The sequence below is a fragment of the Nansenia antarctica genome (genome assembly GCF_963989245.1).
Source record: "Nansenia antarctica genome assembly, chromosome: 4".
NCBI classification, from domain to species: Eukaryota; Metazoa; Chordata; class Actinopteri; order Argentiniformes; family Microstomatidae; genus Nansenia; species Nansenia antarctica.
Window position 1 is genome coordinate 18,583,506 of NC_137689.1, and position 14,614 is coordinate 18,598,119.

The 14,614-nt window shown below is 40.8% G+C and overlaps 1 protein-coding gene across 1 annotated transcript; it reads right to left on the reverse strand.

The window, feature by feature from the left end:
- Positions 1-13,222: 13,222 nt before the first annotated feature.
- gpr34l (G protein-coupled receptor 34 like) lies at positions 13,223-14,218 on the reverse strand (the record flags this gene model as incomplete). The annotated part of the gene is made up of 1 exon (XM_080529149.1): positions 13,223-14,218. One exon carries the CDS (start codon positions 14,216-14,218, stop codon positions 13,223-13,225), a length of 996 nt encoding a protein of 331 aa, XP_080385275.1.
- Between the last annotated feature and the right edge of the window lie 396 nt (positions 14,219-14,614).

Sequence of the window (14,614 nt, forward strand, 5' to 3'; positions counted from 1 at the left end):
TGATATAATATACCTTGCTGACTGGCAGCTTATTAATGGTTATCCCCTTAAAGTATGGATTGCTGTCATTCAAAACTGGCAAAGTGCTTTCCCTGGAAATCATCTTTCTTTCATTATATCCTCTCCCAGGGGTGTGTCTGGACTACTGATTGTTAGTATTACATGTAGAAAGAAATAGAAGCCGCACACTCAGGTTCCAGTGTGGTTTATTAGGACAAACCAAACCACACTTTTTGCATCTGGAACCTGAGTGTGCGGCTTCTATTTCTTTCAATTGGAATTTGCTCCTTTGCCAGTACCTCGCCTAGATTTTCTACGGTGTGCATTCTATTCTTTTCAATTTAGTATTACATGTAGAAACATGTTCAACAGACATGTCTAGATACAGTGGGTTAGAAAAATGTAGGCACCCCTAGTCAAAATGCCTTTTACAATTAATACCTAAGTGAAAAGAATCTAAGCTCTTAATGGTACAAAGTTAAACATGACACACCTTGCGCAAATGTTTGGGAACCCTGTCAACTAGTACTTTGTAACTCCTCCTCGGGCAACTATAACTTGCAATAGCTTGCAAACGCTTCCTGTAGCCAGCTAAGAGTCTTTCAATTCTTGTTTTTGGAATGTTCCCCCATTCTTCCTGACAGAATAGCTCTAGCTCAGAAATATTCTTCAGCCTTCTTGCATGCACTGCATGTTTGATATCTCTCCACAGATTTTCAATAATATTCAAGTCTGAGGACTGTGATGGCCATTCCAAAACCTTCATCCGTCTTTCCTGGAGGTACTTCATGGTTGATTTTGAGGTATGCTTCGAGTCATTGTCTTGCTGGAATACCCAACCTCTCTTCAACTTCAATTTCTGGACTGACCTTTGAACATTAGCCTCTAGAATGTCTTCATATTTGGTGGAATCCATTATTCCTTCCACCTGCACATATTGCCTGTGCCCCCAGCTGCTACACATCCCCAAAGCATAATGGATCCACCTCTATGCTTAACACTAGGAGCGCAACACTGTTTCACCTACTTACTTTTAGTCATGGCTGAGGAAGAAACAGTCCAAAGCATGGCTTCATATCACAAGAAGAGAAAAATTACAACATCGCTACTTGTAAAAATACATATGTTCCTATGTGTAGAGAAGCAGAGAAGCGGGTAAAATGATTAGTGCAATCTGACATGAATAAGCCTGAGTCTGCTGTTTTTTTTTTTCATGCAACATGGAACAAATTAAATGATATATATAATGTATATAATGTAATCAAATTTCAAGTGTATTTGTCACATGCTAGAAAGTTTTTAATTCAAAAAGAAAGTTGATTATCATTTCCTCCCTTGTGCTACGGTCCCCTGGTCAGCACCAGAACAGCGAAGTGCTCTGCTGGACAAGGCCAAGTCGTTCCGGCCGATCCCTACCTCATGCCACGGCGTTCCTAAAGTACGTGTCCCGCCTGATCTGAAGGCATCGGGGTATGTCTTCATCCGCCAAGACGCCCATCGAGCCCCCCTGCAACCGCCCTATGATGGTCCCTACCGGGTCGTGGAGACAGGCGACAAATTCTTTATTATCGACATGGGGGGTAGTAAGGAACGCATCTCGGTGGATCGCCTTAAGCCAGCTCATCTGGACTTGGACCGTCCCGTCGAGGTGGCCCTCCCGCCCCGCCGCGGTCGCCCCCCTGTTAAAACAGCCCCGACCCTAGCTCCTGCAGACCCCCTGCCCTGCCTTCAGAGGCCGGCCAAACGTTCGCCTGTGGTTTTTCCCCTGCCTCGGTCTCCTGTGCCTGCTCAAGGGCGCCAGAGTCGCTTTGGGCGTGTTATCAGAGTCCCTGACCGTTTTTTGGGGCCGGTTCTTGTGAATTCTGGGGGGACGTGTGTAGTGACCGCTCGCTAGCGAGCAAAGTATTCCTAATTCACGGCGTTCCAGCCTTGTATAAAGCATTCTTATATGTTGGTGTTGACTCAATCACCCAGGCTGCTTAGCGGTTGATATGACGGGATATAAGTGGGACAGAGTTGAATGAATGTTTGTTGTTGTCAGTACGCATGCAGAGAGTGAGAATAAAGCACATGATTGTTTTTCTACCGGCAAACCGACTACATCGTCCTGTTATTGCCGTCACTCCTACAATTTAAAAATTATAGTAATAAATATTGCAATATTTGCTCTTTAAAAGTGTCATTCTTGCACAATACGCCAGAACATGTGGGAGAAAGATGTAGCGAGAAGAAGGAGAGCATGAAAGAACAGAGAAAATAAAGAAAATAAATGTTTTGCCTGCCTGCACTTAGCATAAATCATTCTTGCCTAATGTTCAAGGCTACTGTATTTCTCGAGAAGGAATAATACCCCTCCCCCTCCCATTTTGTTATTATAATTATGAGCTTCATAGTGCTGTTTGAAACTTCATAGTGATAAACAAGTCTGTTGTGTTTATTTGTCCGTGAACTACACGCCGGCTGTAACGTCAGCCTGTTATTTTATTTTGGTTACATGCTAGCATGCTAATTTCAATAATTCGCTACACGAAAGTTACAGAGGTGACTAGTTAACTAGCCAAACAAAACACGTCACATCATCACATCAGCGTGGTGATAAGTGGTGATACATTCCATAACTGGATACTAATTTGTTTCCAAACATAGCTGGCTAGCTAGCTAGCTAGCTTACTTACTTACTTATCAAATGTATCAAAAGCTCATCCAGGATGCTACCGGCTGTCTGTTGTTCAACCTCCCCAAAGCATACCTGTCAACCCTCCCGTTTTTCCCGGGATTCTCCTGTATTTTACCTTTCTTTCCCACTGTGCTCCCGTTTAAATATTTTCCCGTAAATCTCCCGTATTTTTTACCTATAATATAATATAATTTAACACATAATTGTTAGACGTTGGCGCATGCGCGCAATCGTTATATCCATGTCGGAGTTGACTTGTTTCCTCTCGTTTCTTGGGCTGCGTTCGTATTTTGCTCTGAGAGCGCCGGAACGCACACTAGGTGCAACGTGATAAAGGGACCAAGTAATTTGATTGGACAAGAGGCATTCCATGAGTGGTGATCAGATTTCCAGAGCGTATTTACGAACGCAGCCTCGGTTATCTCCGTTTTGAAATGATCGCTGGTAGCATTGCCCCGCTCTTTTCCCATTGACATCATGGTAATGTATAAATAAATGTGCTGAATTGATATGCCCTTTTGTGTTTTCATGTATATACAGTATATGCATATGTATATAAAAAAAAGTTTCCGAATAAAAGTCAGAAAAAAAAAGTTTCCGAATAGAAGTCCGAAAAAAAAGTTTCTGAATAAAAGTCAGAAAAAAAAGTGTAAGAATAAAAGTCAGAAAAAAAAGTTTCTGAATAAAAGTCAGAAAAAAAGTTGCAGAATAAAAATCTGAAAAAATAAGTTGCAGAATAAAAGTCGGAAAAATAAAAGTCTGGGGAAAAAAAGAATTCTGAATAAAAGTCAGAAAAATAAGTTTCTTAATAAAAGTGATCGCAACATAAGCAAGATGGAACATTAGCATCTGACACATTAGCCCCTTTTACACATTGTTCCCTGTAAATTACATGGAATCCCAATCCGGGTCCGCCAGTGATTTTTGTCGTCAAACTAAATGCCTGACAATTGCTGTGTTCTCCTTTTCACACATGGCTCCGACACTGGTCTGCGCAAGCTACTTGAATCACGCATACAACTGGATGCAGAACTGAAACGAGACAGGCGCATGAGACTGTCATATACCATATATCTGCCATATATCATACCTCCGTTTTATACGTATTTATCATAATATTTTTCACATTAATTTAACAGCGAGTCAACTCGTATTATGCTTACATCACCAAGTTTGCTCGCCAACAAAAGCACTTGATGCGTCTATATCACAAAATGTACATTTGAGTAAATAAGTTAGCTAAGTAAGTAATCTAGCTAACTATGATTGGAAATAAAGTAGTATCCAGTTGTAGAATTATATTTATCACTACTTTGGCTGATGTGGGTTAACTAGCCAACTCCCTAACATCAGTACCAAGTGAGAAACTACTCGCTGTGATTGGTTAACTTGTTCCATGTGAAAACGTCTTGCATCAGACAAACATAACCCTCTGTGTGCAGGACCAGGGAATGTTCAGGCTTCTGTTCACACATAAGCTGACCCGGTACATTCCATGGAATCATACATGGTCCCGACCCGGGTAATTGCCTGGGGGGGATTTCCCTGGTCAGTTGCGTTCACACATACCCATCAGGGTTCCCACACCTTCTGAAAAATCTAATTCAAGCACTTTCAAGACTCAATTCCCTCAAATTCAAGGACCCAACACGGCATAGTTTGAGACAGATCTAGATGAGAATTTATATAATAGGAACTATACGCTCACAGACAACAATTAAAAAGAGAGACTTGAATGTGTGAACACTAGATGGTCTCTTGCTTTCTCTACCACAGCAAATCAATACATTGTGAAATATGTGTAAAGTTAAGCAATACAGAGACTTATTTACTAGCTGACGAGCTAAGTCAGCTCGGTAGCTATAGCATGCAACACACAACTGGGAGACATACACATTTGTGACTTCACACATTTGCAGGAAAACAACTGTAAGACGACATCTGGACGCACATCCACTGGATTTCCAGCGGCCCCTCATCGTCTGTGGTCCACCCATGGTCCTTGGGGCTTGGTACAGATGGCTGGGTTTGAAGAGACCGTCTCCAGATTGCAGCCTGATAGTTGGCACGGATGGGATGCATGAATAAGCAATCATCACATGGTGGAAGCTGGCTGGACTCGACCTCCCCACGTCTGGAGCAGAAAAGTTGGTACCGAAGAAGGTTGACAACTGTAGTGTGCGTAGAGTGTGATTTCCTGAAACACATGTCGTCTGGACATAGTGGATTCACCCAGCAGTTTTCCAGGATCAACAATGGACTGTATGTCATCTCTTCTGATCCTGGGCAGCTATAAATCTGGGTGATTGAGCTGAGAATCGCCTCGACCCTCAGGTAGGCACTGCGGTACTCTGATGTCAAGTAGTAGTTGGAGACAGTCCCAGGTTTGAGGCTGAAGCCGTTTGTTCCGATGATACTGCACTGGTGGAATATCTCCCTCACACAAGTCTTTGGCTTACTCCAAAATTGGGATATGTGACAGGGTCTGATGAAAAGGTCCCCAGTTAGGGCAACATACTTTATCAGTTTTTTCCAGATTATGAAAGGGCAGATTGTAAGCTTTCAAATGATGTGTCATACATTCTGAAACAAATTGAAGAAGTTATGTATATTTGAATATTGATACCCCCCCAAATCAACAAACAGAGAAATTCTGCCTCCAAGTTTTCACAGACACTTTTCACCAGCAGGTAATGGGTGGGAACAATAGCTGGTTAACTCCACCCCCAACCACTCCCCCATTACACTACCTGTCATCTGTCTGTGGGGTTGTCAGATAACCCTCAGGAAACAAACTTGCAGGGCTGACATGTTGAAATTGCTAAATAATATTAATTCAAGATTCATGATGTTATGATTATTGCCATGTGTGCCAAAAGGTTATTACATCCCATTATACAAGTACAGGATAGTAACATTCTTATGGCTTCAGTTTCAGTCGACATTGCAGCCAGCAAGGGAAAACAAAATGGCAATGGAAAAAATGGAAAAAGGAAACAATAATAACGTGTGTGTACATTTAGCATTATAGTCCATAATGCATCTAGTGGAACTTAGTGTAGTTCCTTCCCATCCCATCTGGATATCAAAGCTGTAATAAAAATAGAAGACAGTACATTTAAAATGATTGCCCACTGTTATCAACACACCATTTTTACAAAATATTACTATGTTCATAAAATACCTGCAGTTCTGGTGACTCACATCAAGGTCTCATCTCTCAGAACCTCTCACTTCATCATGCTGTAAGACAAATTTCAGGTCAGAGGTGTGGACACTTCCATAGTGTAGGCTTGCATGCTTTCCATAGACTCTCACAGTGTGCGAATTAAATCACGGTGTGCGGGGGAGCCCAGGGATTAAAGCAACAACAACAAAATATCTCCTAGCGGAAAAAAAAAATCAGGCCAAATCGGGGCCGGTGGCTTTCCGTGCGCAAAGCGCGTGTGATTTTCCGTTCTACGTTCTAATGCTTTGACTTTTCTTTCGAAAAATGTGAATACATTTCCGCGTTGTCGAAAATCAATGACACATCGCTAGTCAACTAACACGGCTTGTTTTATGAGCCTGCTAACAATGTAAAGTAGTGTTGTAGTTAACTAGGTAGCAGTCCAATCCATTACGTTGCAGTATTTTGGCTTGACTAGCAAGTTTGTGTTGTGATTCTCAACAACGTTGAAACGTAGTTTCACCCTTTTCCATATTTTTGAATAATAAATGTGTGGACTGACGATGTAGCGCAGCCTAACTTATTCTAATAATTATTTAACATAGTTTTATTGTGATAATTATTCCCCCCTCCTCCCAGACTTACAAGGTCACATTATTATTGGATTGGTTGTTTGCGTGCCGGGTGAAGTTAGCTAAACATTTAACCTGCTAGCAAGAGAAACATCACTCTCCAAAGGTCTAAAGAGGAAAGTTGACGGTGGAAACAGGGCATTTAGGAATGGACAGTGAACTATGCGTTCATCCTACCTGGTTTCATCAATGCAAAGCCGTTGTGAGACTCACATTTTCCGTGCTCACAATGAATGTTCCCTTCCACCTATACATGCGAGTCGTCCTTTTCGTCAATGAATGTGATACAGACGCACTGACTAGACTAATCGATTGGTGCATAAAAACCTTGAGAACTGCCGGATTAAAGTGACGTCCATAATAATAATAAATAATAATAATACATTAGACTTATAGCGCTTTTCTAGACACTCAAAGACGTCCATATCACCACATATCACCAACAAATAGTGACCGATGGGAGATGCCAGTTTTCTCATTAAGTGAGATTTAATAGCCTAATATTATTTTTTCTATTTTTAATGAATGGCTCATTGTAATTATTATCCCTGGTAATGTAGCGTGTTTGCTCTGTCGTTTCAGGAGCATATAGGCTAAGCGGATTCATTTTTTAATTATTTTTTGCGCCGATTTAGTTGTCAATGTTTTTCATAAAATTAAACTGCATTTGCTTTGTTACTGTTCACATGTGTGGTGCAGTCACATTCACATAGCCTATAAGTAAACATTAAGTTTGAATTATTTACTGAGCTGGCGTTACTTTTTTCAAACCACACACCGCATGTCGGCTATTTCAGCAGCACGCACCATGTCCACCTACTTATCACTATGAGGGGTTCAGCGTCAGTGCACCCCGCTCTGTTACCTTCGCATAGTTGTAGCCAATAAAGGCCTATATGTAGGCTATATAGGCTATTATATATCATTTATATACCTAATACCAACATCAAAATAGATTGTATGCCTCTACAAATCAAATTACACCAGGTAAAATCCGTCACAACTTGGAATAAATCCATCGCAATTTGGAATATTTTAGAGCTCCCCCAAAATTTCACAAACCATGTTTCCAGGGGAGCTCATGTCACCACTAGGGGAGCTATAGCTCCCCGAGCTCCCCCTTATTTCGCACCCTGGACTCTCATGAACACAGTGTACTGTACTCACCGCTGGACTGGCCATACAATCTACCTGCCCGCTGGCAGGTGGGCCGCGCTAGTTTTGGGCCGGTCGGGACAAGTGCAGTGTCATGTTCGTAGATAAGATAGTGAAAGGGGGTGCCCAGAAAATTAGGGAGAAAAAAAGTAAGAAGCTAGCAGAGGATGCCTCAAAATGTCAGAAACTGACAGATATGTTCTCTGGATCGAGTGTGGGGGCTAGGCCTACTACAGATACAGCAGCCATGTCTCATCACCGTGGAGTACGTCAACAGTGAGTGAGTACACTGGTTCACACTTGCATTGGTATACTTGCTGTCCATGTCACTTACTCCGCTCTATAGTTTTTTTTTTACAAATGGTATATTCAACAGACTGCCAGCATGTTGATCGGCGGTGTCGGACCGATTGTGTTGGGCCGGTCTGAGCCACATGGCAGGGCCTAATTTTTGTCCCAGTCCAGCCCTGACTGTACTTGTTGAAGTCATCCTACATACTGATTCCACACAACATTACCGTTCATTACAAAAGCATTTACCTTTTCTATAATATCTCTAACAAAGCTAGCTAACAAGGTAACACTTGTTTGGCTAGTGTAGTAAACACACACACACACACACACACACACACACACACACACAACAAACAAAACCATGTTAACCATGTTTGTTTGTTAAAAACAAACAAACAAGCTTCTAACAAAGCTAGCTAGCTAACAAGCTAACACCTGTGTGGCTAGCCTAGTAAACACTGACACCGCTTAGCATGTAACTCACTACACTAGTTAACAAACTAACACGTTTGGCTATGCCATGTAACTCACTGTCGGTGTGTTGGCAACAAACATATAAACTTATACATACACACAGCTTAGTAAACAACGCATACTTACTTACCCAAAAACAAAGCGGAAGGTGTATTGACAGACCACAGTCCCGTGAATAGTATGTTGATCGACGAAACTTTCTTTGTGGATAAAGTCCTTGATGGCAGCGCCCGTCTTATCAACAAACACATGCGCACATGGCTATTTATGAGGATGTGGGTCTGGAGTACCGAGTACCTTGTTAGGGTACATGGCATCATGAACTCCATGAAATACCAGGAAATCTTAAATCTGAAACTAGAACTGGGTCGTCATTGGATCTTCCAGCAGGACAATGATCCAAAACATACGTCCAAATCAACACAAAAATGAACACTGAACACAAAATCAAGCTTCTGCCATAGCCATCTCAGTCCCCTGACCTAAACCCCATTGAAAACCTGTGGGCTGAGCTGAAGAGGAGAGTGCACGACCTAGGACCCTGGATGATCTGGAGAGATTCTGTAAAGAGGAATGGTCTCAGATTCCTTGCTCTGTATTCTCCAACCTTATTAGATGTTACAGGAGAAGACTGTGTTTTATTGGCAAATTAATACAAAGTATTAAATGCAGGGGTGCCAATAATTGTGGCACACATAGTTTTGATAGAAATAATTATTTCTTGATGACAGATTTTTTTGTTCTTAGAATACATTTACTTTAAAAAGTATTTTTTTTTCAGTGTAACATGAATGAATGAATGAATGAATGAATGGTCTTTATTGTCATTGCTACAGTACAGGTACCAAACAACGAAATTTAGGAGGGGTGGCTCCCCTGGTGTTAGGAAAGAAAAAAAAAAAAACTTTAAAAAAAAATCACAAGAAGGGAAGGAGCTGGTTTACATAAATAAAGGCTATGTACACTATCCACTATACTATACTGTACAGATAGACGACTAGGGTTGTCATATTGCACAATAGTGTTATTTCACATTTATTTAAAGTGTCGCAGTTTGCAGGCTTGAAATGTACATATTTGTGCCTCAGCACTACACCTGATTTTTTTCAGTCCAGCAGCTGCCATCAATCCGTCCAGACTGTCCAGGGCCCAGAACTTAGGTCTTTGCTGTGTTCAGGGCCTGGACGGCCCTGTGGTAGAAGCTGTTCTTCAATCTGTTTGTCCTTGCGGCCAAGGTCCTGAACCGCCTTTTCGAGGGCAGCCTGGTAAAGTGTTCGTACCCAGGGTGGGTCGGGTCCCTGGAGATCTTGGAGGCCTTCCTGAGACAGCGTGTGTTGTACAGCTCTTCCAGAGAGGGGAGGGGGGCGCCGGTGATCTTCTGTGCTGTTCTCACGACTCTCTGTAGCGCATTTCTCTCCGCGGTTGTGCAGCTGGAGAACCAGTTGCAGATGCCGTAGGTGAGGATGCTCTCCACTGCGCCGCGGTAGAAGGTCACCAGTATCTCCTGCTTGCTGTGTTCCTTCCTGAGGACTCTCAGGGTGTATAGCCGCTGTTGTGCCTTCTTGATGGTTGCTTTTGTGTTGTCCTTCCAGGTCAGGTCATCCCGCAACATTCAGCTAATTCAGCAAAAGGTTTTTTTTAAGCATCTTTACCAATAATTGTGGAGGGCACTGTAAATAGCCCCTCTGCAGAAATCTGTTCATCAGCTGTAAACAGGCTGCCCAGGACTCCATGTTCTACTTCTACTTCTACTTCTACTGTCCTCATCTTAAGTGACAGATGGTGAGTCAGAGAGAAAGTACCATAAAGGTAAAGAAGGAGCCTAGTCAGAGGGATACTCCAGACGTCAGGTCAAACAGAACAGACAGGGGAGACAACGCTGAAAAAACATTAGGTTAGAGTCTATGTTCTCTTCAATATCCTTCAAATAGGCAAGTGACAGACTTTGGTTCTCTTCAGTATTCTTCAAATAGACACATTTATTTCTAAGTTGAAGCATGAATGAACAGAAGAGGGAACTGAAACTCCAGGGAAGCTCAGAATGACAAATGAAATTAAATCCAAATTAATTTAGTTTAAAATCTCTTAATATGTCTTACTGCCATCTGGTCTTGATTTGAGGCCATTAATGGCATTACATGATATTATTAGATGTGAATGTGACAATAGGTTTACTGGTGCATGATAAAGGTGCCGGTTGAGGGTGAGTCGCTCATTGGAAAGACTTGATGTTATACAGGAAACGCGTCTGAGATTAGGTTCAGTGTGCACCATTAAAAGAGATAAGAATATGATTGTAAATGTAAAAGTAATAGAATTACAAATGGCAGAGGAGAGGTGTGTCAACAACATGTGGACATGAATACTACTTAAGCTATTACAATGGAAAGTCCAAGTCATCCAAATCCAAATTTCACAAATATGAACAAATCAGTATTTATTGAAGATAAAGACCTGAAATCACTTTGTTCTCTGCAATGAAAGGTTGCCGTGGATTCACCAGACAGTGATATCATCAACGTGAGAGCCTGGCTTTGAACAGCAGGTATAGAGTATATCATCACTCTCTCACGGCGCCTCAGTTTTTATCTGATGAGTCTTTTTGCTCAAAACACCTGTTTTTGAGCACTATAAAACAAACTAGTGTTACCCATTATACAATGTATAGGTTCAAAATGTAATTGAATTACATTACAGATGCTAAGTTGGTCATTCTACAGACATTGTGCAAATTGTGAGTAGGAAAAAATATTATTATATTTTCGTATATATATTTTCCTTTTAAGAGTCCTTAAGAGTGCTTAAATTGTCACTACTGAAACATAGTGGAAAAAGACACATTCTTTAAAATGTTGGTTAGGGTTAGCTATGTGTGAGAGGTGACTTTTGATCATTATGATTACAACATTTACATACATAATAGACACATTCTCTTAACAATAAAGCCTAACGTGATCCCGATTTTTTATTCTATACTACTTTCAAAGACTTGACCCCAATCTTTTCCTCTATAAGTTACTGTACTGTACAAAGCTTTAACGTATCAATGGAAGGAGTTTCTTATGCATATACAGTGCCTTTGGAAAGTATTCAGACCCTTCAACTTTTTCCACATTTTGTTGTGTTATAGATTCAATTTAAAATTGCCATCAATTTGCCATCAATCCACATACAATTCCCCAGAATGAGAAAGTTAAAACATATGTTTGGACATTTCAGTAAATTTATTCAAATTGAAAATCAGAATACCTCATGTACATGTATTCAGACCCTTTGCTATGACACTCTTAACATTGGCTGAAATGCAAAAATGTCATCAACAAATCACTCAATAAGTTGAGTTGAGTCCATCCTAATGTAAGGATAATAGTTCATGTAATTTTGGAATTCATATCTTTGTTTTTATAGGGTCTGATTTGCATAAGAATCAGTTACACACTGTATAATGAACAGGAACAAAACTGCTCAGGAATGAGGCCTGGGGAGACAAAAATCTACAAAGTTGAATGGCTGAGAGAAAGCATCCCAACCACTCTACAGCATTGTTCTATCACCGAGTGGCCTCTCACATCCATAATTGTGTTTGCAACAATGAATTCAAGTGATACAGCAAAGAACGTGGCCGGAAATTTGGTTTTAGAACAAAGCATTAAGTTTAGTGCAAAATTAGTGCATGCAATGCAGTTTTCACACCATCCCTTGTGAAGAATAGTGGTAACTGCCTCATGTTATGGGTATGCCTGTCACCATCAGGGACAGGGTAGTTTGTCAGGATCAAGAGAAAATTATTACATTTGTTGAGTTGGTAGTGACAGCCTAATCTACAGTGTGTAATTGATTCCTATGCAAATCAGAGAAAGCAATATATTCCTAGAAAATGTTAATTTCATGAAAACAAATCACAATGTTTAATTGATTCTATATAGGTTTAAAAGTTACAACAATCTTTGGATGCATCTTGCAATAGAAAGTGGTATAAAATTACAGATTTTGTATAAAATTGGTAAATCAACATGTTTATTGATTACGGTGGAATACATAATTTAACTTTACATCAAAAGTCTGGACATTCATTTACATAATTTCTGCAGAATGACCCAGTTCGGAATTTACCCATCTGATGATAGAAATGTTTGAAAATGTAGAGAATAGTAACTTGTAATATGAGTAATATACGTTTTGCAATGAACTGGAAAAAAAAACAGAAAACTCCAAGGCTGTCAATCGAAACATTGAAATGTCTTTATTTTCACATGACAGAGAAGAAATTATTTTTTAAAATTCACTAGACTGACACATTATAACTGTAGCAACCTTTATCAGGGAATTGTAGCCAATTTATTTATTTTCAGAAAACCATACATGCTTCATGCAACTTGACATTGTTGCCCTCAGATGAGTAAGCAGATAATTTACATGAAATGACCTTCTTGGTGTTAAAAAAAGGTCATGTTGTTCACACTTGTAACCTTTAAACCCAGAGAAAGGTCACCATACTAGAATGAGTAATGTACTGTACTCATACAGAACATAGAAATACAAACAAATCCACTCTCCTTGGACCAACATTTTGTCCAGTAATAATAAAACAAGCTTATATTCACATACATCTTACTCTACACTTTTTATGTACAGTATATACAGTAACCAGTACACTTTTTATATACAATATATGATTATTATTATGATGATTATGATTATGATGATGATTGATATTATTATTATTATTAATGATATATTGTTCTATTGTTATCAACACAGCATATAAACGTATTTTACAGTATCAGTGTAATATTTTTATTATCTCCAACCCATGGTTCTCTAGATCTCTGTAACTGACCGATTAATGCTGATCCGTCTGTGGTTGAGGGCGTACATGGTCTTGAACTTCCCCTGAAGTGCACAGAGGACAGTTCTCCTGTAAGTACAGGACATGAAGTAGTAGATAATAGGGTCCAAGCAGCTGTTGAGGGCAGACAGGAGCAGTGTGACTTCATTCAGGATGTGCAGCGCCTGCTTTATCTGTAATGCCTGGATCACATCCATCTGTGCAAGCACATAGGGCACCCGTACCAAATGATATGGCAGGAAGCACAGTGTGAAGATTACCGGCACCACAAAGGTCTTGAGGAGGAGCCTGTTCTTCCTCCACTGGGCCTTGGGGTCTCGGCTGCCCAGGGACATGGTCTTTATCTTGGTGAGGATTCTCCCATAGAAGCAGAGGAAGAGGAGGAACAGGGCGCAGAAGGCAGCCACCACTGAGAGGTTGACCAGACCCCCCAGAAGACTTTTGTGGTGGAAGTGAAAGCAGATCCTGTCACAGGGGCGACTCCTGTCATTACTGAGGAAGAAGAGGTACATGCCCAGGATCAGGCCCGCCCACACAGAGCAGGAGGCCCTGTGGCTCCAGCTGACCTTGTGGATACGAAGCACCCACACAGGCTTGATGATCTTCAAGTAGCGGTCCAGGCTGATCAAACAGAGGAATAGAATGCTGGCATACATGTTGACATAGAAGAATATGCCCACCACTTTGCAGAGGTAGAAGGGGCCCTCTGTGTTATGGTAGTACACACGCAGGGGCAGACACAGGACCAGGAGGAAGTCAGACAGGGCAAGGTGTCTCATGTACACAGTCATAGAGGAGTCTGACTGCTTCCTCAGGAAGAACACGAATATGGTCATGGTGTTACTGACCAGGCCAATGAAGCAGATGATGATGTAGAGAATAGATATGGCTGGGGACAGGAAGCCATCGTGGACCTCACAGGTGTCATTTCCATAAGGAACACTGGAGTTGTCTCTCAGTTCCCGCATCGTTACACCAACACAGTGGGATTCAGTCAACTCCCGTTTGCCTGGATACTGAATCGCTCTGACAGGGCAGGGTACGGTGATCAGTCACCTAAAAAAAGGCAGAGGCACAATTATCATAATTCATCATAGTTTTTCTTTACTTATTATATTATTATTATAGTGATATATATTATATTATATATAATTATTATTATATATATAAATAGTTATACTACCACATGTCTGAATGTTCTAATAATGCAAGGAAACAAACTATTACAAAGTCTAAAGGTGTCTTGAATCCTACATGTTGTGTGAAGTCCTATTTTGATCATAACCCGTATCCTCAGTATTTGAGGGTAGAACTTACCAGTGTAGCCTTCTCTCTTCACTCTCAGGCTGCAATAACTCAGTCAC